Source organism: Fukomys damarensis, unplaced genomic scaffold (genome assembly GCF_012274545.1).
Source record: "Fukomys damarensis isolate Sample0158 unplaced genomic scaffold, DMR_v1.0_HiC HiC_scaffold_2, whole genome shotgun sequence".
Lineage (NCBI taxonomy): Eukaryota > Metazoa > Chordata > Mammalia > Rodentia > Bathyergidae > Fukomys > Fukomys damarensis.
Genome location: NW_022900914.1, coordinates 12,888,339 through 12,911,305, shown reverse-complemented (window position 1 = coordinate 12,911,305; position 22,967 = coordinate 12,888,339). Strand labels below are relative to the sequence as shown.

Here is a 22,967-nt window from a genome sequence, read left to right as displayed (position 1 = left end):
CTTTGGCTCTGGCCTTCTCAGGCTGTTGCCACTTTCCCAGGAAACATCTTTGGGAAGATTAGGGCAAGGGATTCTTTTGCTCTTCTGTCAGGTCACTGACAGCAGAGACAGTAAAACAGAAACAGCAGTGACCACACACAACAAATATACTTTCCTTTATGAAAAATAATCTTTAAAATCACAGATGGCTGCAATGAGCAACAAGCAAAATCTGAATGAAAGAACCACACTTTCAGAAGTACCACAGAATAGAATACTTAAGAATGTCCTCATCTCTAAAAAAAATTTTTTTTCTGAAGCACACAGACAGGAAAGTGTTGCAATTTACAAGCAGATCCCCCACAAGCTCGTGTGCTCATAGGCAGGTAACGGGGATGTGATACTCGCCAGTGGATCAGTTCACTGATGAGTTTGTAGCTAAACGTTACGTTGGGAGATGATGCCTGGTCGAGGGAGATGGTCACAGGGGGTGTAGCCTTGAAGGGTCTTTTTCCTTCCCTCCTCCCTTGATCTCACTGCTTCCTCATTCAACTCCATGCTATCCTGCCACACAGCCAGCCCACTATGGACTCAAACCTCAACAAACTGAGCTAAAACAAACTTTTCCTCCTTGAAACTGTGGATGTCAGGTATTGTGTCTCAATGATGAGAAATTAAGAAAGACTCATTCAAAGGAAAAACAGAATTTAACAGAAACCATCCCTGAAGAAACACAGACACTGGAACTGCTAGTCATAAATGTTAAATCAACTGACTCTGTATGGTCAATGAGTTAAAGGAAGCAATGGGGAGAGGGAAGAAGGAAAACAAAAGTGATGAGTAAATATAAGATAAAGATAAATAGAGTTTTCATAATTTAAATTATGTATCAAAGGACACAATCAAGAAAGTGAAAAGACAACCCATAAAATGATAGAAAATAATTGTAAAACATGTATCTAATAAAAGATTTAGTTGGATGTGGTGGGGCATGCCTGTAATTCTAGCACTTGGGGAGGCCAAGGTTTGTGACTGCACAAGTTCAAGGCCAGCCTGGGCTACACAGTGAGTTCAAGGTCAGTTTAAAATAGACAGCAATTGCAAGTGCGAGGACCCAAGTTCAATCCCCGGTACCAAAAAACAAAATAAAATAAAATAATAATAATAATAAAATAGACAGCAAGACCCTGTCTCAAAACCTCTAACCCACATACACGAAAGATTTAATATCCTGATTTTTTTTAAATCCCTACAACTCAGCAACAAAAAACAAAATCAAAAGTGGGCAAACAACTAAATAGAAATTTCTCAAAAGAAAAAATATAAATAAGAAGAACCAGGAAAAATGTTCAATATCTATAATCATTAAGGAAATGCAAATCAAAACCATAATGTAATACCACTTCACATCAACTATGGTGGGTACTATCAGAAAAATGGAGGGCTGGGGATTTAGCTCAGTGATTCTGCCCCCTGACTTGCAAGTACAACGACCAGAGTTCGATCCCCGGTACCAAAAAAAAGAAAAATGGAAAATAACAAGTGCTGGCCATTTTTAAAGAAATTGGATCCTTCTGAAGAGCTTACAGAAATATAAATGGTGCAGACTCTATGAAAAAAAACATCTAGCAATTCCTCAAAAAGCTGAATGCAGAATTACCATCACCCAGCAATTCCACACACAGATGCATAGCCGAGAACTGAAACCATGGACTCAAATGATTGTAAACCAATGTAGGGTGATTTTCTCTCTCACACACACAAATATTATTTAGACATAAAAAGAAAGGAAGATCTGACACACACAACAATCAACGCTGACCAAATGCCTAGTGAAAAAAAACAAGATGCAAAAGGACAAATATTTTATAATTGCACTTTTATGAGGTCTCTCCAGGATGTAGATTCACGGAGACAGAAAGCAGAGTGAAGGTTGTCCAGGGTTAGGAGTAGAGTACATAGAGTTATTTCTTAATGGGTACAGAGCTTCTGCTTAGGTTAAAAAAGTTCTGCAGATTGTGACGGTTTTTTAACACTGTGAATGTATTTGATGCCACAATATAGTACACTGGTACAATAGTTTAAATGGTATATTTTACCTCAATTTGGAGATTTGTGTGAAATATACCAAAACTCAGGACTGTACTCTGAAGAATATTCTGTACAGGGTCAGGGATTTAGCTCAGTGGTGCAGCTGCCTGCCTTGCCAAGGACAAGGACTCGAGTTTGATCCCCAGTACCAGAAAAAAAAAAAAAAAAACTATTCTGTACAGAGCCTCTTTTACACATGAGCACTCAGGAACAATACAAGAAATTTATCATAAGGTTCTTTCTCAACAGCAGAAAAACTGAAAATAATCTAGACAGGAAAATACATAAATTATTTACCAGTGTTTTGCACAAAGAAGTACCATATAAAATTGAAAATTAAATGATCTCCCAGGACATGTAACAAAGTTGGTTATGTTAAAACAATATGAGGGGGAAAAAACAAATCCCAAAAAAACTACTTAAGTTTGATACCATTTTTATAAAACACAAGAACAAGCAAAAAAAAAAAAAAAACTATTGAAACATTCACATTTGAATTATAAAACCACTTTTCTTTTTTTAAAAATACAGAAAAGTTATTCTCAGTAATAGCTATATCTGGGAGAGGAAGGATGGCCACATCGGTGGAAGCAAGCCATCTTTACTGTATCATGCCAATTCTTGGTTTAACAGTAGGCTCCCAGGTGCTCCTAAATAAAATTATTTTTTTCTAATGCTACCATGTGTGTTTAAAGAACAGAAGGGTTGGGGATTTAGCTGAGTGGCACTTTGCCTGCCTTGCAAGCCCAAGGTCCTGAGTTTGACCCCCAGAACCAAAAAACATAAAGAATAGTTAAAATGATAGAGTAAAAATATATATTAAACAAGAAACATGCAGTAAAATAACACAAGAATGTGAGAACAATATGAAATATTTTAATCAAATAAATTAAAATGCCACCATAAAAATTATATTAAATGTGCATAGGCAGAGACTATCCAACTGAATAAGAAAGTAAGATTTAACTATATGCTGACTACAATAAAAGATCTACTTTACATACAGAACTCACAAAATGGTTGAAAGTGTCGTAAAAATATAGGAAAAACTACAACAATAAGACAGCTAGAATGGCTTTATTAATGATATACAAAACAGACAATATTTCATAATGACAAAAGCATTAGTACATGAGGAAGAATTACAATTATAAAAGAACCTCCTTAACAAAAGAACCCCAATATAAGTGAAACAGACAGAATTAAAAGGAAAAGTAAATAATTCTGTGAAAAACAGTTGGAGATTTCACTATTTTTTAAAAACACTGTTTTTTTCAAGTACACACAGAACATTCTCCAAGACAAAGATTGCTGGGTGCATTGGTTACTTTTCTCTCATTGCTGAGACAAAATACCCGACACTCAAAGTTAACTCAAAGTTAATGGGGAAAGGGTTATTTATTCACAATTGTAGGAGTTTCACTCCATAGTAGATCAGCTCCAAGACAGGGATGGCAAACAGGCATCACAGGGGAGAAACAACAGTGGCATTCACAAAGTAACAAAGGCAACAACGAACTTTTAACAGTCACCCGCTTTTTTTTTTTTTTTGGTACTGGGGAAGCAACTCTGGACTTTGTGCTTGCTTGCAAGGCGGGCAGCAGATTGCTTCTTTTATTTTATCCAGACTATTTAAAGTAGGTAGCACTCAGGTACTTTAATCCTAGTGCCTTTAGGCTTAATCCCACCCAGAATCAATCACACTCTAGATTCAGCCACCTAGAAAAAGCAGGGGACTTTCGGGCAACATCTCAATGCAAGCCATAACACTGGTTCATTTAAAAGTCTGAATAGCTACTGGGCATAGTGACACAGGCTTGTAATGCCAGGATTCATGAGACTGGGGCAGAATTGTCATGAGTTTGAGGCCAGCCTTTACTACATAATGAGACCTTGCCTCAAAAGCAAACAAACAAACAAGGACTGAATAATGTAAGGCATCTACTTGGAAGACTGAGGTAAGAGAATCACAAGTTTGAGGCCAGTCTCAACAACTGTGTGAAATCCTACCTCAAGGTTAAACAAATAAAAAGGGATGGGGATGTAGTTCAGTGGTAAGGCCCTGAGTTCAATGCCCAGTATTTTTTTTAAAAGTCTCAAGTTTTGAAACACTGCCATTTAAATTATGCTTCTCTGGTCACAATGAAATTAGAGATTCAGAGCAGAAAATCTAATGAATTGTCAAAAGAAAAAAACTTATAAATGACCCACAGATCAAATAAAAAAATCACAGTGGAAATTAGAACATATTTTGAGCTAAATTAAAATAAAAACCTAAAGTACCAAAATTTACCAGACCTCCAAAGAAATTTATAGCTTTATGTAATCCCAGCACTCAGGAGGCTGGGCAGGAGGATCGCTGTGAGTTCAAGACCAGTCTGGGCTACATGGTGAGTTCCAGGTCAGTCTCCACTACATAGTGAGACCCTGTCTCAAAAAACCAAAAAAAAGAAATTTGTACCTTTAAACTGAGTAAATCCAAGATGATGGGAAATAACCCAAGATTGTCAAAAGGAAGGAAATGATTAACAATATTGTGGAAATCAATTTTTTAAAAATATTTTAAACCAGAAACTGGTTGTTTCAAAACAACTCATTAATATAAATCTCTAGCCAGACCAAAGGCGGGTTGGAGGGGGGCAATGACAAATAAGAGCAATGACATCAAGTAACATGACCGAAAAGAAAAACTGTTGGAATTATTATGAAACATTTCAATAAGCAAGTGAAAATGATCAACTACTAAAGCTAAGAAACCAACAGCCTGGGCCGGAGACATAGCTCCCTGGTCCACCGCCTGCCTCACAAGCGCAAGGACCCAAATTCAATTCCCCCTTACCAAAAAAAAAATAGACAACCTGAATAGCTCTCTATAAAATAAACTGAATTTGTAGTAAAAAATCTTACATTATTAAAAATGAGCTCCAGTCCTAGGGGTTCAGGGTTAAGTCTATCAAACATTTAAGGAACAAATAAAATCAACTGTACAGAAACTTTAGCACAAAATTTAGGACTTCCCATTTTATTCTATCAGGCAAGTATTACTGATACAAAACCAGAAAAGAATATAGGAAATTAAAAAAAGATTACAAAAACCATATAATACTCTTGAATATAAATGCAAAACATTATAAACCAAATTTTGGCAAAATGTACCCAATAATATATTATGATGAAGTGGGTTTCAACCTGGAAATGCAAAGTTGTTTTGACCCCCCCCAAAATTAATCAATGTAATTCACTATATTAAATTAAAAAGAAAAACTATATGATCATCCCAAGAGATGATTTTATAAATATTGAGAAAATTCAATATACAAAATTAATGGCAACTCTTAGGGAACCAAGAACAGAAACTACAGGAATGATTCTCTTAAAATCAGTTGCAAAATAAGGATATTATCACATATACCAATAAGCTCAGATAATGGCATCATTAAGAACTTTCAAGGAAATTTTGACTCAACCTCTCCTTGCATAAGTAAAGATCAGTAATATATACAGGCTTTATGTTTTAAGTTATATTCAGTATTTTTATAATTTATAACATGTGTCCCTTTAAATGTAAGATTTTAATCTTTGTGTAAAAGTAACTTTTCTAAAATGTAATTTTTAAAGCCTTAATATGTCAAGTACTACACATATTAATGTCAGTGCACATGTTATATTGATTTATCTTAGTTCTATCTTTTCATTTAAGTTTCTTTTCTAAATGCATCTATACCAAGCATAATACCAATTTAACTTTCATTTTTAATTCTAGTCTCTAAAAGAAAATTCCTGAATTTGTTCATACCTTTTAGGTTTCATCTATACTGTATATGTATATTCTATTTCTAAATTTTAATTAAAGACAGCCTTGTTAAAGCTACTTGTAGCATACTGTTAATCCTTATTAATTTAAGATGGATGTGGTGGTAGAGTCCTATACTCCCAGCAATTCAGGAGGCTGCGAACCCAAATTTTAACCCAGCATGGGCATTCAGTGAGGCCCTATCTCAAAACAAAATGTAAAGGGCTGAGGCACTTGCCTAGCATGCCTTAGGGTTCATTCTGCAGTATCTCAAAAATGTTTAATTTAAAACTTTTAGTTTCTGTCACAGTTCACAACCATGGCATGACTCAGAAGATGAGAAATTACTCAGAGTCAATGACCAATTCAAATTCCAAGAAGGTCCAGAGGGGCTGCCCTTAACTGAGACCTCTCAGAGAGAGTCTTATAAAGACAGCCCTTAATCAGATCTTCTGCAGCTTTTTATAGACAGAACCAGAAGCAAGGATAAAGCACAATCTCTGTGCAGGAATTCATACAGGGGATAGAGGAAGGACAGGGGAAGGTCAGGGTGGTCTGTTACATGAAAGACCTTAGGGCCAATTTAAGAAATAAATCAGAGTATGGTGGGGAAGGGGACCAGAGCATTCATTAGGCAATGTGTCTTGATCCTCCTTGGACTTACGGTTCTGTACCCTTTTAATCTCTAACCATGTATTCCAGGAGGTTTTAGACAGATGGCTCCAAAAGTTCCTTACCTCTGCATATCCATCTCATACATACCTCTAGCCAAGGCCCTCACATTTATTTATGGATTTATTTTTATGAAGAGACTCAGTAATTCTCCATGAGAAAAAGTGCTAATAATATTTGAAAATATCAAGAAGACAGTGCCCATGCCACCCATACATTAAGAAACATCAATAATTCCTTCCCTTTAACTATCATTAAGCTCATCCTTTCAGATATGCCATCAATTAATCCTTAAAAACAATTGAGATAATTTTCAAAGTGGTTAAATTCTCAGGATTTTTGTGTCTTTAAACTGATCTGGGTAAATTTCCTATTATGGGAGCAGAGGAAGAGGACCACTGAATAAGAGCCTAAATAATCCCCCCAAACACCAATTTGAACAGTGGTGACTGTAGAACTCAGTTGGAGAGGTTTCTTATGAGTGTATTTGCTCTTTTCTTTTCATTTGTTCCTGTTTTTAATCATATGATCATGTTAAGATGCCATAACTTTGTAATAGCTTATTATAATTAAAAGATGTTTTCATGAGCCTCATGGTAACCACAAAGCCAAAACCAGTAACAGACAAAACAAATATAATAAGCAAGAAATAAAAACACATTACTAGAGTAATTCACTTAACCAGCATGAAAATTGTTAAGAGGGAGAAGGAAAGGAATTACAACAAAACTAGAAATAAGTTACATAAAAGTTGTAGTTAGACTTTATCAATAACTATCCTGAATATAAGTGACAAATTCTTCAATTAAAGTCACAGAGGGATTAAAAAAAAAAAAAAAAGACCCAATTCAATTATGTGTTGTTTACAAGAAACTCACTCCTAAGGACACACACAGACTGAAAGGGATGAAATGAGATATTCCACGAATACAAACCAAAAGAAAACAGGGGTTGCAATACTAAAACAAATAAAATGGACTTTAAATCAAAAGAAAAAGAAACAAGGAAGATCATTTACAATGTTCAAAGGGGTCAGTCAGTTCACTAAGAGGAAACAACAATTATACAACAGCTACTGAATACACATTTTTCTCATCGGTACATGTAATATATTCCAGAAGAGATCATATGATAGGCCACAAAACAAGTCTCAACAAATGTTATGACAATGAAAAGCTTCAAAGATCTTTTCTTACAATGAAATAAAGCTAGAAATACAAAATATATGAAAATTAACTTATTTTTAAACAATGAATGGATCAAAAGAAATGAGGAAATTTTAAAAATTTCATGAAACTAAAGTACAGATACAACAGACCTGATCTATATAATAGCAAGAGTACTAAGAGGAAGTTTACAATAACCAATGTCCACATCAAAAAAGTAGAAAAATCTCAGATAAGCAATCTATCACTGCATCTCAAGGAACTAGAAAAACAAAAACTAGATTCAAAACTGGTGGAAGGGAGGGCCGGGGATTTAGCTCAGCGGTTCGGTGGCCTGCCTCGCAAGCGCAAGGACCCGAGTTCGATCTCCAGTACTGGTGGAAGGGAAGAAATAATGAAGGTCACAGCAGAAATAAATGAAAAAGACTAAAAAGACAATATACAGCAGGCCACGGCAGCACAATGCCATACTCCCAGTACACTGGGAGGCTGAGGAAGAGCACAAATTCAAGCCCAAGCTGGGCAGCTTAGTAAAATACTGTCTTAACTGTAATAAAAGAGTTGTGGATGTAGCTCAGGGTGAAGGCCTTGGATTCGATCTTCAGTATGGCAAAAAAAAAAAAAAAAAAAAAAAAAAAAAAAAAAAAAAAAAAAAAAAAAAAAAAAAAAAAAAAAAGAAAGAAAAAAAAAAAGATGGGGGTGGGGGCAGGCCTAATGACACATGCCTAGAATCCCGTTACACAGGAGGCTGAAGCAGGAGAAACACAAGTTTGAAGCCAGCCTGGGTAACCTTGTGAGACTATGTCTCAAAATAAAAATTAAAAAGATTAGAGGTGCTGTTCATCATTCCCATGCTCAAGTGGAAGGAAAGGAAAGAGCGGAAAGGGATGGGGAAGGGAAGGAGGGAAAAAATATACAAAACTAGATAAGGACAAAGGAACAAAGACAACCACAGACACAACCACAGAACACAGACGCAAAATTCCTCCACAAAATATTAGCAAACCAAATTCAACAATACATTAAGATTATTCCCTGGGTGTGGTGAAGCAGAAAAATCACAAGTTCAAGCCCAGCCTGGACATCTTAGTGACTTAGCAAGATTTGTGAAAAATTTTAAAAAGAATGTAGCTTAGTGCAAATATATTGAGTCAATCCCCAATACCACAAAAAGAAAAAAGAGAAAAGATTTCCACTATGAGTAAAGGATTTGGTCCCAGGAATGCAAAGACAATTCAAAATTCAAAATCAATAAACATAAATTGGGTGCAGTGGTATATGTCTTAATTACAGCTATTCTAAGTTTGAAGTCAGGCTGGACAACTCAGTGAGACCCATTTCAAAATTTAAAAGACTGTAACAATAATTCAGTGACAGAGTTCCCATGGCTTCAATCCACAATGGAGAGGGTATCGATAAACATGACACACCATATAAAGAGGAAGAAGGACAAAAATGGTAAACTGAGGGCAGAAAAGCCATCTGATAAATTTCCCATCATTATAAAAACACTTAACAAATTAGTCACATGAGGAATGTACCTCAGCACAATAAAAGCCATTTATAATAAGCCAACAGCTAACATTATATTGAGTGTGGAAAAGCAGAAATCTTCATCTCTAATATCTGGAACAAGATAAAGATGCTCACTTCTATCATTATTTTGTTGTTGCTTTGTTTCTTCACTTTTATCAGTTTTATTAAACATAGTGGTCACAACAATTAATCGAAATAAAGGGCACCCAAATTAGAAAAAAAAAAGTCAAATCATTGTTTGCAGATGACATTATCTGATATATCAAAGACTCAAAACCTACACTAAAAATTGATGAGAACTAATGGCTGAATTCAACATACTTGCTGAAACAACATACAAAATCAATAGTGTGGTACAAGATCTTAATGATGAATGTAACTGTACTGTATACCTAAAAACCCAATACTGTATACCATAAACTCAATGAAAAAAAAATAGTAGCATTAAAAAAAAAAGCAGTAACATTACAAAAAGTGGAACAATGTCCCATGTTTATGAATTGGAAAAAAAAATCAACATTGTTAAAATGTCCATACTATTCAAAGCTATTTACAGCTTTACAGCTTCAACGTAATCCCCATCAAAATGCCAATAGCAGTCTTCACAGAACTAGACATTATATGAAACACAAAACCCTCAGATAGCTAAAGCCATTTTTGAGCAAAAAAGAACAAAATAGGGAACTATTTTGCTACCTGACTTCAAAACATACCAGCTATAAAAATCAAAAGTAGTACAGTATTAGCCTAAAAGCAGACACACAGGACAGTGGAAGAGAATGGAGAGCCTATAAATAAACCTACAGCACGTGTAGTCAGCTGATTTCTTACAAAAGTGCTACAAACACCCACTCGAGAAAAAATGGTCTTTATATTCATAGTGCTGGGAAAACTGGCTATCTACACACAAAGCAATGAAGCTTGACTCATCTCTCACGAGTTACAAAAATCAACTGAAAATGAAATAAAAACTTGAACTGAAACTAAGAAACTACTAGAAGAAAATACCTAATAAAAGCTTCAGAACATTGGAATGGGCAATTTGACAAGACCTCAAAAGCACAAGAAACAAAAGCAAAAATAGATAAAAGGGATTACATCAAACTATAAAGCTTTTGCACAGCAAAACAATCAACTAAATGCAAACACAACCTACAGAAAATTCTTGCAAATGTATACATCTGACACAGGGCTGACATCCAGAATACGGTATACAGAAAACTCAAAAGCTTGATAGCAAAAAAGTAATAGCCAGATGCTAAAATGTACAATAAATCTAAATAGACATTCTCTATTTAGAAGATACACTAATTACTAATGGAAGGGCAAGGGATTTAACTCAGTGGTTCTCCCACCTGCCTCACAAGCACAATGATGAAAATTCTATCTCTGGTACCACAAACAAAAAACAAAAAACCCTAATGACTAATGGGTACATGAAAAATTACTAAATATTACTAATCATCAGGGAAACGCAAGTAACTACACTGAGGTTTCACCTTACCTCTAGTAAAAATGGCTAATATCAAAAAGAACAAGGGCCGGGGATTTAGCTCAGTGGTACTGCACCTATCTCACAAGCACAAGGTTCTAAATTCAATCCCTGGTACAAAAGAAAAAAGAGCAAAGATAGAAGTGCTGATGAGGATGTAGAAGAAAGAGATCTCTAGAACACTGTTGGTGGACATTTAAATTATTACTAGAATTTACAAAAAACAGCATAGAACTTCCTCAAAAATTTAAAAACAGAACTACCATATGGTCCAGCAATCCGAATACCCAAAGAAAATGAAAGCAGAGTGTGAAAGAGACATCTACACTCACATGGTCACTACTCTTTCTCAATAGCCAAGAAATAAAATCAGCCTAACTGACCAACCAGAGATGAAAGCATGAAGAGAATCTAGCACATAAAAACAATGGAATACTACTCAGTCATAAATAAAAAGGCAGCCCTGTTACTTGGTACAACATGGGTGGAACTATATAGATCATTATGTTAAGTGAATTAAGTCAGAAACAAATACCACACTGTCTCACTCATATGTGCAACTTAAAGAGTTTATTTCTTGGAAATGGATTTCAATGGTGGTTACTAGAGGACAAGGAAAAAGAAACAGGGGAACCTATGGAGTATTAGTGTATAATACAGGGACTTTTAAGTAACAGTTATATACTATACATTTCAAAACGCTAGAAGAAAAGATTTTGTTTTTACCACAATAAAACGATTAAGTGTTTATGGAGATAAATATGCTTAGTCTGATTTAAATATACAATGTATGCATGTACTGAACAAGCCAGGCATGGTGGCGCACACCTGTAATCCCAGCGCTCGGGAGGCTGAGGCAGGAGGATCACTGAATTCAAGACCAGCCTGGACTACATAGTGAGTTCCAAGTCAGTCTTAACTACATAGTGAGACCCTGTTTCAAAAAAACAAAAAAACATGTATTGAACATGATGCCTCCATAATATATAAAGTATTATAATTTAGCATTGACACTGTTATTGTCAGTTAAAATTTTTCAATAAAAAATTTTTAATTCTCTATCACATGATTACTTCCTAGCACTTACTACTGCCCAAACTCTAAAAATATATCATCCATCTATTTTCAATATTAGTCTTTAAATCACTAAACCCTCGCTGTATTTCTAGAAAATATTAAAGTCTACAAGATATGTTCTGGGGCAGCTCACTCAAACCTTTCATTTCAGATGACTTATGACAAGTTAAACTCTTTTAACATTTCAAAACTTTCAGATTAAAGGCTGCAAAGAATTCGAGAATATTTGCTAGGCTTGGTACCACATGCCTGTACTACTAGAACCTGAAAGGCTGAGGCAGAAGGATCATTGTGAATTCAAGGCCAGCCTGGGCTATATAGTGAGTTCAAGTCCAGTCTGAACTGCATAGTGAGACCCTCTTTCAAATAACAACAACAAGAAACATGTGATTCGTTGGCTTTTGCTCCATTTTAAAAGTGTAGAATAAGTACTTTAACAACATAACAGTTTACCCTGAGGATCACTCGGGCAGCATGTTTATTACACGCTTGACTATACTGAGCATCTCGCCAGGCAGGTGTCCTTTCAACCAACCAGTTGATCCCTGTATTGGATGAATTTGATAATGTTGTCATTTTTATATATCTTCTAAAAATCAATGAAAAATATGCAAGTTTTGGTCAACCTGCACTTAAATAATTGGTAAGTGGTTACAGCACTCTAGTGATGAACTACCCAGGTTTGAACTCTAGCTCTGCAATTTGTAAAGCTCTATGACTTAAGAGGCAAAGTATTTAACCGCTCCTCCCCTCAGTTTCCTTCTGTGCAAAATAAAGACAATAAAAGCACATACATTGTAAAGTTGGTATAATGACTAAATTACCTGATATACCAGTTGCCTCTGTTTGTTCTGAACTTTTGAATTCTAAGTCAAGGTTTCATTACCCTAAAGTTATTCTAGCCAGGCATGGTGACATAAGCCTGTATAATACCAGCACTCAGGAGGCTGGAGGATCACGGCACATTTCAGGCCAGCCTGAGCTACATGGCAAGTTCAAGGCCAGCTGGAACTACACAGTGAGACCCTGTCTCATAAATAAATTGATAAGACAGATACTCTGCACTGCTCATGTTTTAAGTGGATTTTGCTGTTATTGAAAAAAAATTTTTCTTTATTATCTCACTCAATATAATTCAAAGGCAGCAATCTGAACCACTACTTAACCATTATTCTCCAGGGCTAAACTCGTGTTATATTTGGTTTTTACAAACAGGGTCTTATTATATAGTACAGGCTTTGAACTATGGTAAACCTGAACCTACAACCCTGCCTCAGCTTCCCAAAGTGCTGGGATTTTAGGAATGCATGACTATGCCCAGCAAAACAAGTGTGCTCTATTTTAAAAGACAGGAAACTTGGGTTAATGCCTACTAGAGCCATAAATGAGATATATGTGTGACTCTTTTCAAATCCTAATTCCTCTGCCAAACCTTGGTTATAGTCATATCTTTTATCTTTACTATACATAAAGATAAAAACCTTAACATTTTGTTATTCTATACAGGCATTCAAATATTGCAAACTGATTCACCACCAGCCTAAAGTTAGGAGTAAATCACACCCAAAAATTTTATCTTGCAAAACTAGTAACTATTTGCCAAGCATTTTTATTTCAGAAGAAAATAAGGACCGATATCTACACCTGCAATGCTATACAGTTCACTTCATTTGACTCTAACAAGCCTGGGAAATAGCCTCCTAAATAACTGTGCAAGGTCACAAACTTGAGCAAGTCAGAACTCAAGAAACAATACGAGGTCATTTTCTTATAAGTTACAACAGAGAAGATATTTTCTGAGGTACCAATTTATCTGTGAACAGAATCCCTACATAGAACAGTATAAAAAAGTTTTAAACTGAGCATGGTGGTGCATGCCCATAGTCCTAGCTACATAGGATGCATAGGCAGGAGGAATGAAAAATTAAAGGTCAACCTGGGTAACTCAGCGAGATCCTAGCTCTAAATAAAATAAAATTTGAAAGGATTGATCAGGTAGTATGTGTGAAGTCCTGGGTTCAATAAAGTACGTCCCCAACTTAAAAACATGCAAGCTATCACAGATGTATTTTATAAGACTCACTTTGTCAATTACGAGCAAATCCAACTTACGAATGTTCTCCTGGAATGGAACTCATTTGTAAGTCGGGGACTTACTGTATTGAGTACCTCAGAAACTAAATAAATTAAACCTTTAAAAGTAAAAATAGAAGGAAAAACAATGGAAACAAAGCTTTTGTACATAGGCAAAGGAAGGGGAAGAATGGGAGAAAAAAAGATTTAAAAAATACAACAAACTGTAATTGATTTAAAAAAAAAGCTGAGCCTGGTGGTGGACAATCCCAGCACTTGGCAGGCTGAGGCAGAAGGATTGCTCTAATTTTGGGCCAACCTGGGTATGTACTAAGTTCAAGGCAGCCTGAACTACATAGCGTACATAGTGAGACACTATCTCAGAAACAAACAAACCAAAAACTCTTAAAGAGCTGGGTATGTAGCTCATACTCAAGTGCATGCCTAGCATGTATGAGGTTAGATTTGATCCCTAATATGGGGAGAAGAGAATATAAACACTAGAAAGATTTATTGCTTCGTTATAAAAAAAATTTCATCTCCATTTATATGGATCTAAAATTCATACTACTACACACATAAATGCCATATGCAGGGATTTTATAAGATCTATCAGAGAATCCAAGAGCTTACCTTTGGTGCATGCACACAGCCTGTCTGTGCCCGAGCAGTAAATGACAGAAACAAATGTGTCCTGTTCTTCAGTGCCCTCCTTTTTGGGAGGTTCTACTTTGGCCAAAATTTCAAAGTTTGAAAGATCTAATATTTTTACATATCCTCCCTGAGTGGTTATTACCAAATGTCCAAGAGTAGAAATGTCAGACTTTTTTTCTCTCTCAATGCCATTCTTTGAAGTTAACTGCATTTCTTCAACAGGCTCCTCACAGTCATCCTCTCGATTATCCAATATATCTGGTGGAAGTAAAATGAGTGAGGTAATTGTGTCCTGGGGATCTTTGATATGTTGGATTTTTATTGGCTCCTCTTCTAAAGTTACTATCCGTGTGGCATAATTCATTTTGTAAAGTACTAAATATCCACCACTAACATTCCTCTGCTCAGGCTGAATTATCAAAGGGGTCTGTACATCTGCTGGTGATTCATGTTGGATTACACTAATATTTGCACCATTCACAGCAAGATTTGATTCCAGCTCAGCTTTCCGTCTATTACATAGTGCAGAGTTTAATTTATTTAAATTATTCAAGGCCTCTACTTGATTTATTGCACTCAAGGATTCAACAGGGCATGTCCGCAGTCCTACCAACAAATGAATTCCATCGGCACAAGGAGTTATTGAGTCTATACAAAGATTCTCCTCTTCCGCAAACTTTGGCAGCCTCAAGCATTGAACCAAAGTTCCAGGCTTGGGAAACACAGAGTTCCACTTCTCAGAATCTGGAGAGGTAAGGTTGGCTGCTGCGTCGGCAAATTGCTGAATATAAGTCACAGGAGGATCCTGCAACAGCAACTGTTCCTGATTATCCAGCTCCATTTCAATAATCTGCGGGACTGTAAAACCATCATCATGCAAACTTTTACTCATAATGTTGTTCATCTGTGAAAAGATTTTTCCTGCTTTCTCATCAGATTCTTTGATGCTATAAAGCAGCAAAACAGGTAAAGTCCTCCTTACCAGAGGAGAATTGAGTTCTGAGTTAGTGCAGGATTCATTGTCAGTCGACCCTTGTTCTGATATACTTTCACCCTGAGTTCTACTTAAACCATCCAGTGACCTGTGAGAATTACTACTAATGGGAGAAGTAGCAGGAGATTTATATGTTAATAAACCTCCCGCTAATAAACATGGAAAGGGAATGTTATGTTGTTCCTGGTGCTTTTCCTTCATCTTTTCACTCTTAGAGTTTGTCAAGCAAGGATTTGCCCCAAGTTCTTCAAGATCTTTGACAGTATCCTCAAGCACATTTGCAACAATCTCCCACTGAAGTTTTTCTGGCTGTTGGAGAATGCTGAGTGCTGTTATATCAAGGCTTACTTCCATGGCTTCCTTCTGTGACGTATGCCCTTTGAAAAGAAATAACATTTATTAGGTATGTTCTTGTTAATGTAAATCAAATCCGTAGTTTAATTTCTTAAAAACTTATTCAGTTAGTGCCTCATACTAAAAATATTTTAAAACAAGCAAATGTAGGATGAACCTACTCAGACACTCATAAAGGTATTCAAGGAATTCAAAATCATTTTCAACTCAGAATACATTCTCCTGAGAGTTAGGGAGCAAACTGCTTTTAAAAACATAAGAGACTGCCAGGCACAGGCATAGATGACAGAAAAGGATCACAAGTTTGAGGCCAGGCTGGGCAACTTAGCAAGACACTGTCTCAGAATAATGGAACAAAATGAGCTCAGTAAAACTCAGTAAAAGAATGCAACTCAGTAAAAGAACGGCACTGGATTCAATCTCCAGTAACCCCACACACACACACACTCACACACCCGCAGAGCTAAAGAACTATTCTACTATTGCTTTAAATCAAGATGAATTAAACAGAATTTTTGTACTTTAGTTCTGAACCAAAAAGGAATCTAATAGTATTTATGCAGGTCATTTATATAATTTAAAAATTAACCAAGAAATATTCCCAACTTCTGTTTACTATTTAGGAGTGAAAGCATCATTTCTTCACGCTCATATCACCATGTTGAGTACCAGATGATTTTAACACACTGCAAATTCTAACCTGAACTTAGAAACCAGTAATAACAACAAGTAAAATATTCCCAAAGTTTTTCATTTTTAAGTGAAACTTAAGTGTCTTCTGTGGTATTTCTAATTTTAGTTTGTTTAAAGGAACACTTCTATTTTATATTATTTCTCTTCAAGATGCCCTTTATAAATAGTATCAAAGTCATTTCTCAGGCTTAATCCTCCAAAAGTGACCTCTGTACAGAAAAAACCCTATTAACAGAAGTCAATGAACCCTCAAATCAATTATAATCTCTTGACACTGACTGAAAATTCTTTCAACCAATCTGTTTCTCAATAACACAAAACTACTATCAGCCAAGGGAGTACCCATAACATAAAGACCATTTGGATTACAGAAACACAAAAATAACAAAATTGCCTTCGTAATATAGACAAGAACACAGAAGAGTAAAGGAAATAAATATAAAACAATTCAAGACGATTGCATGAAAGTTATAGACCTATGAAAATGAATAAACAATAGAGGTTTATGTAACATAAAACAAGGTATACTGAAAATTCTTGTTAATTGTTTCACTCGTGATCTCTTCCATAGTCTTACTGACAGCTTTATCTACATTTCCCATTATCTAGGATGATCACATTTCACGTAACATTTTTACTATCCTCTACAACTGAAATATTTTCTACCTAAAAAAGAAGAAAATTTTAGTTAAAACCCTACTTGTACCAGTGAGGCTATTCATTTCAATACTCTTCAGTTATCATCATGAACAGCCATTACACTTCCATGAAGTACTTACATCTGTTTTCTTTACTACTTTATACTTAAGATAAAAAATCAAGAGGCCAAAAGTGAGGGCTTTTCTCTCATTAAACAAAAGGCCTTACACATACTACACAAGTGTTCTACCGAAGAGCTACATTCCTGGTTCTTAAAATTGCTGGGGATTTAGCTCAGAGGTGCTACCACCTGCCTTGCAATCACAAGGTCCCGAGTTCGATCCCTAGTACCAAAGCGGGGGGGCACAAGGTCCCTGGTACCAGATCAAACTTGGGACCTTCCACTTGCAAGGCAGGCAGCAGCACCACTGAGCTAAATACCCACCCCTTGACTTTTTTCTTTTAACATGCAGCACACCACACTAAATCCTGAGGACTAAACTGACAAACTTATTTAAATAATTTAAATTATAGTAAAAATTGCCAAAAAAATATCATTTTAGTCTTATGTATATTTAAAAAAAACACCATAAATTATATTCACTAACCCAAAATGAAGAAAATACTTAAAGTGACATGCACAGTTGAGTTCATTAAAAAGGAAAATATAACACAGAGCACTATTATTCTGCTTCCTCTTAATGATTCAATTAACACCTGGCAAATATGATATACTATATAAATATATAATACACTTTCAAAGACTCACAAAACACAATGGTGACTGGCAAATCTCACAGTAAGCATCTCTTATGCCAAAGTTTCTAACTACTACTAGACCACAAAAATAAGTTTTTACATGATATACTCACAAATACCCCTCAATACAATTTTTTTTTCAGCAATCATTTCAGGAAACCTCTATTCTACATTCTTAGGTAGTAGCAAACCCTCAGCTTCTGCTAGCCAAACAGGGAGGTCAACAACTACATTTTATCTGGACACCTTTCTAAAGCCATCCAATTTCAGTTTGTTTTATCTTGTTAACAGTGCTGGGGATCAAATTCAGTGCTTCATGAAAGCTAGGTAAATGATCTTCCAGTGAGCTACATGCCTCACCCTCAAATTTCAATTTGAACTCTTCTGGAATTCTTGCCAAACATTCTTCTCATTCTGCATGACAAAATCATGTTATGGCTTATATCTAGGTATCTTCCTAAAGCCTCATGCGCTCACAGGAGAGGCTTTGGGGAATGACTGGATCCTGGGTGATATTAGACCAGTCCACAGTCATTGGTTTACCACAGTTCTGGTAATGAATGATAGATTTACTGAAGAGGGAAGACCCACCTGGGGTGTGGATGCAGTCTGGATGGAATAAAAGAAGAAAGAAGGAGGACATCTACATCTTACTGCTTTCTGCCTGCCTTGCCATGAACTGTTTCTCCTCTACCATACCACCCAGCCTTGGAACTAGCTGACTGTGGACAGAAACCTCTATAAACTGTGAGCTAAAATATACCTGTCCTCCTGTGGGTCCCATGTATTGTGTCTCAGTGATGAGAACATAACTAATTCTGTTAAGTAGTCGAAAAATCAAACTTTTTTCTCTAATATCATCCACATACTTTCAAAAGTCATAGCTTTCAACTGAAAAACAGGCATCTCTCTTACTCTGCACTCAGATTTTTGAAATTAAAAAATATAGTCTATAATTACATGCCATGTCATTCATTATATGAATGCCATAGTTTTTTGGGGTTTTTTGTACCACAGATCAAACTCGGGTCCTTGCGCTTGTGAAGCAGGCAGCAGAACCACAAAGCTAAATCCCCAGCGCCATAGTTTTAATACAACAAAATTAGTTTAAAAGATATTTATTTTCCTATGAATGAGTTAGCTAGTCAAATCTTCAAATAAGGCAATTAAAACTGTTGAACTGGAATGATTTTTTTCCTTTTAATTATATGTGAATACAATATTCTCAATCCTAAAAGATATGTCAAATATAGTCAACAAAAATACGTGATATTTTCTAGATCTGGGAAGTAAACCAGATGATACTGTTTAATAAGAATGTGAAAAAAGAACAGACCCAGATGAAAAAGATAAGGGGAGGAAAAGGATAATAAACTAAACAAAGTATTAATTACAAAAGTACACACAGAGAACTTAACCTGAGAAAAGAAAAAAGCTACAGTATACAAACCACAGGTTACAGTTAGAATAAAAAAATATAATAACAAAAGGAATGTGGAAGAACATGTAGTACAGGACACTTTACAAAGGAAAAACTGAAGCCCACAGGACTTGAGGGACTTGACAAGATTATAAAGATGAATAGAATAGTTCAAGCTCTAAAAAGGTCTGCAGGTGACAACTTAACAGCCTATTATCCTATACAACATTAAGAAAACACAACAGTAACCCTATTTGGCTTTTGGAAAAGGGACAATAAAGTATGAAAAGAACCTTACCTTCATCACAGTAAATTTTTCTAGAACAAATTATACATTTATCTATTACTTGGGAAATTTTCCTGCCTCTTTTCTTGCCCCCATCCCTAACAACATCAAAACTGGGAGTTAACAAAATCAATCTAGTCTTCTCTTTAGGGGCCTTCACAAAATTTTACAGCAAGTTAGAATTTAGAAAACAATCACTATTATTTAACTTTTGGCAATGAATAATATTAAAAAAACACGTCTCTTTCTTACAAAGATTTACTGTTATACATGCTCTAAGTTCTTAATGCTGCATATTCAACTGTGGTCACAATACTAGTAATAAGCACTGTACTTGATGGTCAATTTATCTTACTTAAATCTTAGAACTCTGAATAAAACATATTGATATCACAATTTCACATAGTAAAATTACAATCAGACCATAATAAACAACAATTTAAAATAAAATTTGACCTAATACTATTTTCAGGAATGAAAATATGAAACGTATTCTTTTGTCTTAGTATTCCAAAGACATTTAATTGATGTTACAATGTCCATGATTTTATACCTTCATATCTTTTCACCTGTTTTCTTTTGGGAAGAAAAAGCTTTAATTTAAATGCTATACTTATTTTTTAAGTATATTATAAAAATAAAACAATTTTTACATGACATGAAAATTTAATATAATATCACTTTAATTCTTCTAACTCATTAGAGAACCATTTAAATTTTAATTATGTGAATATTATGTACTACTTATTTAAGATCTGATATATAATATTTCATACTTCTGGGCATATCAATGGAAACTGTAAATTGGATTAAGTAACATTCAGAATTAACTAGCATTTAGCTTTCTCCAGAACTGTATAAATCCAAGGCTTTAAAAATATATTACCTAAAAAAATTAAAAATTTTTAAATTTCAATACTAAAAAATAAAAATACATTACCTAAGATATTTTACATACCTGTCACAGAATCTGATCTGGAATGCTCTTCACTATCTGAATCCTCCAGTAAATCATCACTTAAGTTAAAAAGCAAAGTAAAAACAATTTGAACTTTTAAAAAAAAAAGTATATATCACATGAAAAAGCAAAGACAAAAACATAGTGTTAAAACCACTGCGCATATACATCTAAAATATAAGGAACATACAAACTATTAAACTACTTAAGTGAGATATAAATAGTTCAATAGCATAACTTTTAAACAAGGCCAAAAGAATCATCATAAATTATTAGATAAATGTCTACCTCAAAGAGGGGGTGGAAACCTCCAAGAACCCATAATAACATTATAGGGAACTAGAGACTATTAAGTGGGTAGGGGTAATTTACATAAGTAAAAGGATAAAACAGAAGAACAGCTAATTAAACCAAGCATGAGGGCCAGGGATTTAGCTCAGTGGTGCCGCTGCCTGCCTCACAAGCCCAAAGTCCCAAAGTTGATCTCTTGTAGCAAAAAAAAAACCATGAACTAGTAGTAGTAAATATTAAGAAATATTCCACTACTGAATTCAGAACAGTTACTCTACAACCAAATAAAGTTGTATGATACCTGTGTACATATACGTCAATATGCATTTCATTTTTATTTTGTAATTTTCTTTTGCAAGGGCTGGTTTAAAACTCCTTGATATGCAGGAAAGGCATTGAAATTCAGTAACATAAAGAGACAACAATATAATCTTTCCTTTGCTCTTCACTTAGGAGGCTAAAAAAAGTCAGTCTACCTTTATTCTCTCTTCACTGTTATGTGATAAAAGGTGTAATTATCAATTAGACTCTGTGTAGTCTATTAATTAATCAGCACCTCTTTAGCAGCTTCTAAAATTCTGTAAACGGCATTACAAAAATAAAAACATGTATTTTACAGAAAGAAAAGGCAATCCTTCCTTTTTTAATATATTACACTGAAATCTGAAATGCATAGGTTTTTATTATTTTATATAGAAAATGGTAATCTCCACTTAAAAAATACTTAAGGAACTGGGTACAGTGGGCAAGACTATAACCCCAGCTACTTGGGAGGATGAGGCAGGAGAATCATCAGGCTCCAGAAAACCTGGATAATTTGTTGAGAACCTGCCTCAAAATTAAAGGGGGGGGGCTATAGCTCAGCTGGAAGGCCACAAAGAAGGGGAGGGCAGGGCAAGGTTGATAACCAAGTATTGCTCAGTTGTACAAAGACAAAAGGTAAAATATGGTAGTAGTACATTTTAAAGAATTTAGGTTTGATGACATTACAAGGAAGGTTGTCAGATAATCATCTGAAGTAAGTAAAATTCTCAAAATCTTTTTCTAAAATATGCATGGCCCTGGTATGGTGGCATACAGCTATAATGCCAGTACTCTGGGAGGCTGAGGCAGGAGGACGCAAGTTCAAGCCCAGTCTAGGAAACCTAGAGACTTAGCAAGACTGTGTCTCAAAATTTAAGGGGGGGGGCAGCAATGTACTCAGTGGTTTCACCACCTGCCTCATAAGCACAAGGTCCCAAGTTTGATGCCCAGTACCAAAAAGAAAAAAACCAGAAGGACCAAGAATATAACTCAGTGTGAAGGCCATGGGTTCAATCCCAGTACTGCAAAAAGAAGTAAATAAATTAAGAAATATTTCATGACAAAATTCTGAAACTCACACATAATAAAATCATATAGGAAAAAATCAACCTACACATTTAAAGGCTAAAGTTTAGATACTAAAATTACCCCATGATAACACTTTAAAAATCATGTGGGATAAAAAGAAAAATCTAGAATGCACATAAATGTTAATACAACATTATAGTGTGATTATGGGTACTCTAGTTCCTTCACCTCCCATCCCTACATCTTCCAATTTTTATACAATAAACATTCATTACTTATATAATGCCCAGTAAATTAAGGAAAGCTTTTGCCTGATATAAAATTTATTGAAAAGTAATAAGCATTCAAGATGAATAAGGAATTACGGGTAAGTTAAAAATTTATTAAATTAAGGTTTTAGAATACCATTCAGTGCTTAAGAGTCCTTGTCTAGCAAGCATGAGGTCCTGGGTTAAATTCCCAAGATAATTAATTAATTAATTAATTAATAAGCCAGCCAGCCAGCTGGGCACAGTGGCGTACGCCTATAATCTCAGCACTTGGAAGGCTGAGTCAGGAGGATTGCCCTTAGTTCGAAACCAGCCTGGGCTACAAAGTAAATTCAGGGCCAGCTTGAACTATAAAGGGAGACCCTGCCTCAAAAGAAACCCAAAAAATAGGGCCAGGATCAGTGGTGCCACCACCTGCCTCATAAGCACAAGGTCCCGA

At 35.3% G+C, this 22,967-nt stretch overlaps 1 protein-coding gene across 1 annotated transcript in view; it reads right to left on the bottom strand.

Moving 5' to 3' along the window:
• Birc6 (baculoviral IAP repeat containing 6) overlaps positions 1 to 22,967 on the bottom strand; it is a 189,449-nt gene that overhangs the window by 148,150 nt on the left and 18,332 nt on the right. Inside the window, exons 9-10 of the mRNA XM_033762215.1 lie at positions 20,637 to 20,695; positions 14,513 to 15,904 (exon numbers count right to left, since the gene is read on the bottom strand). Coding sequence (XP_033618106.1) covers positions 14,513 to 15,904; positions 20,637 to 20,695 — 1,451 coding nt within the window. The remainder of the gene's footprint in view (positions 1 to 14,512; positions 15,905 to 20,636; positions 20,696 to 22,967) is intronic.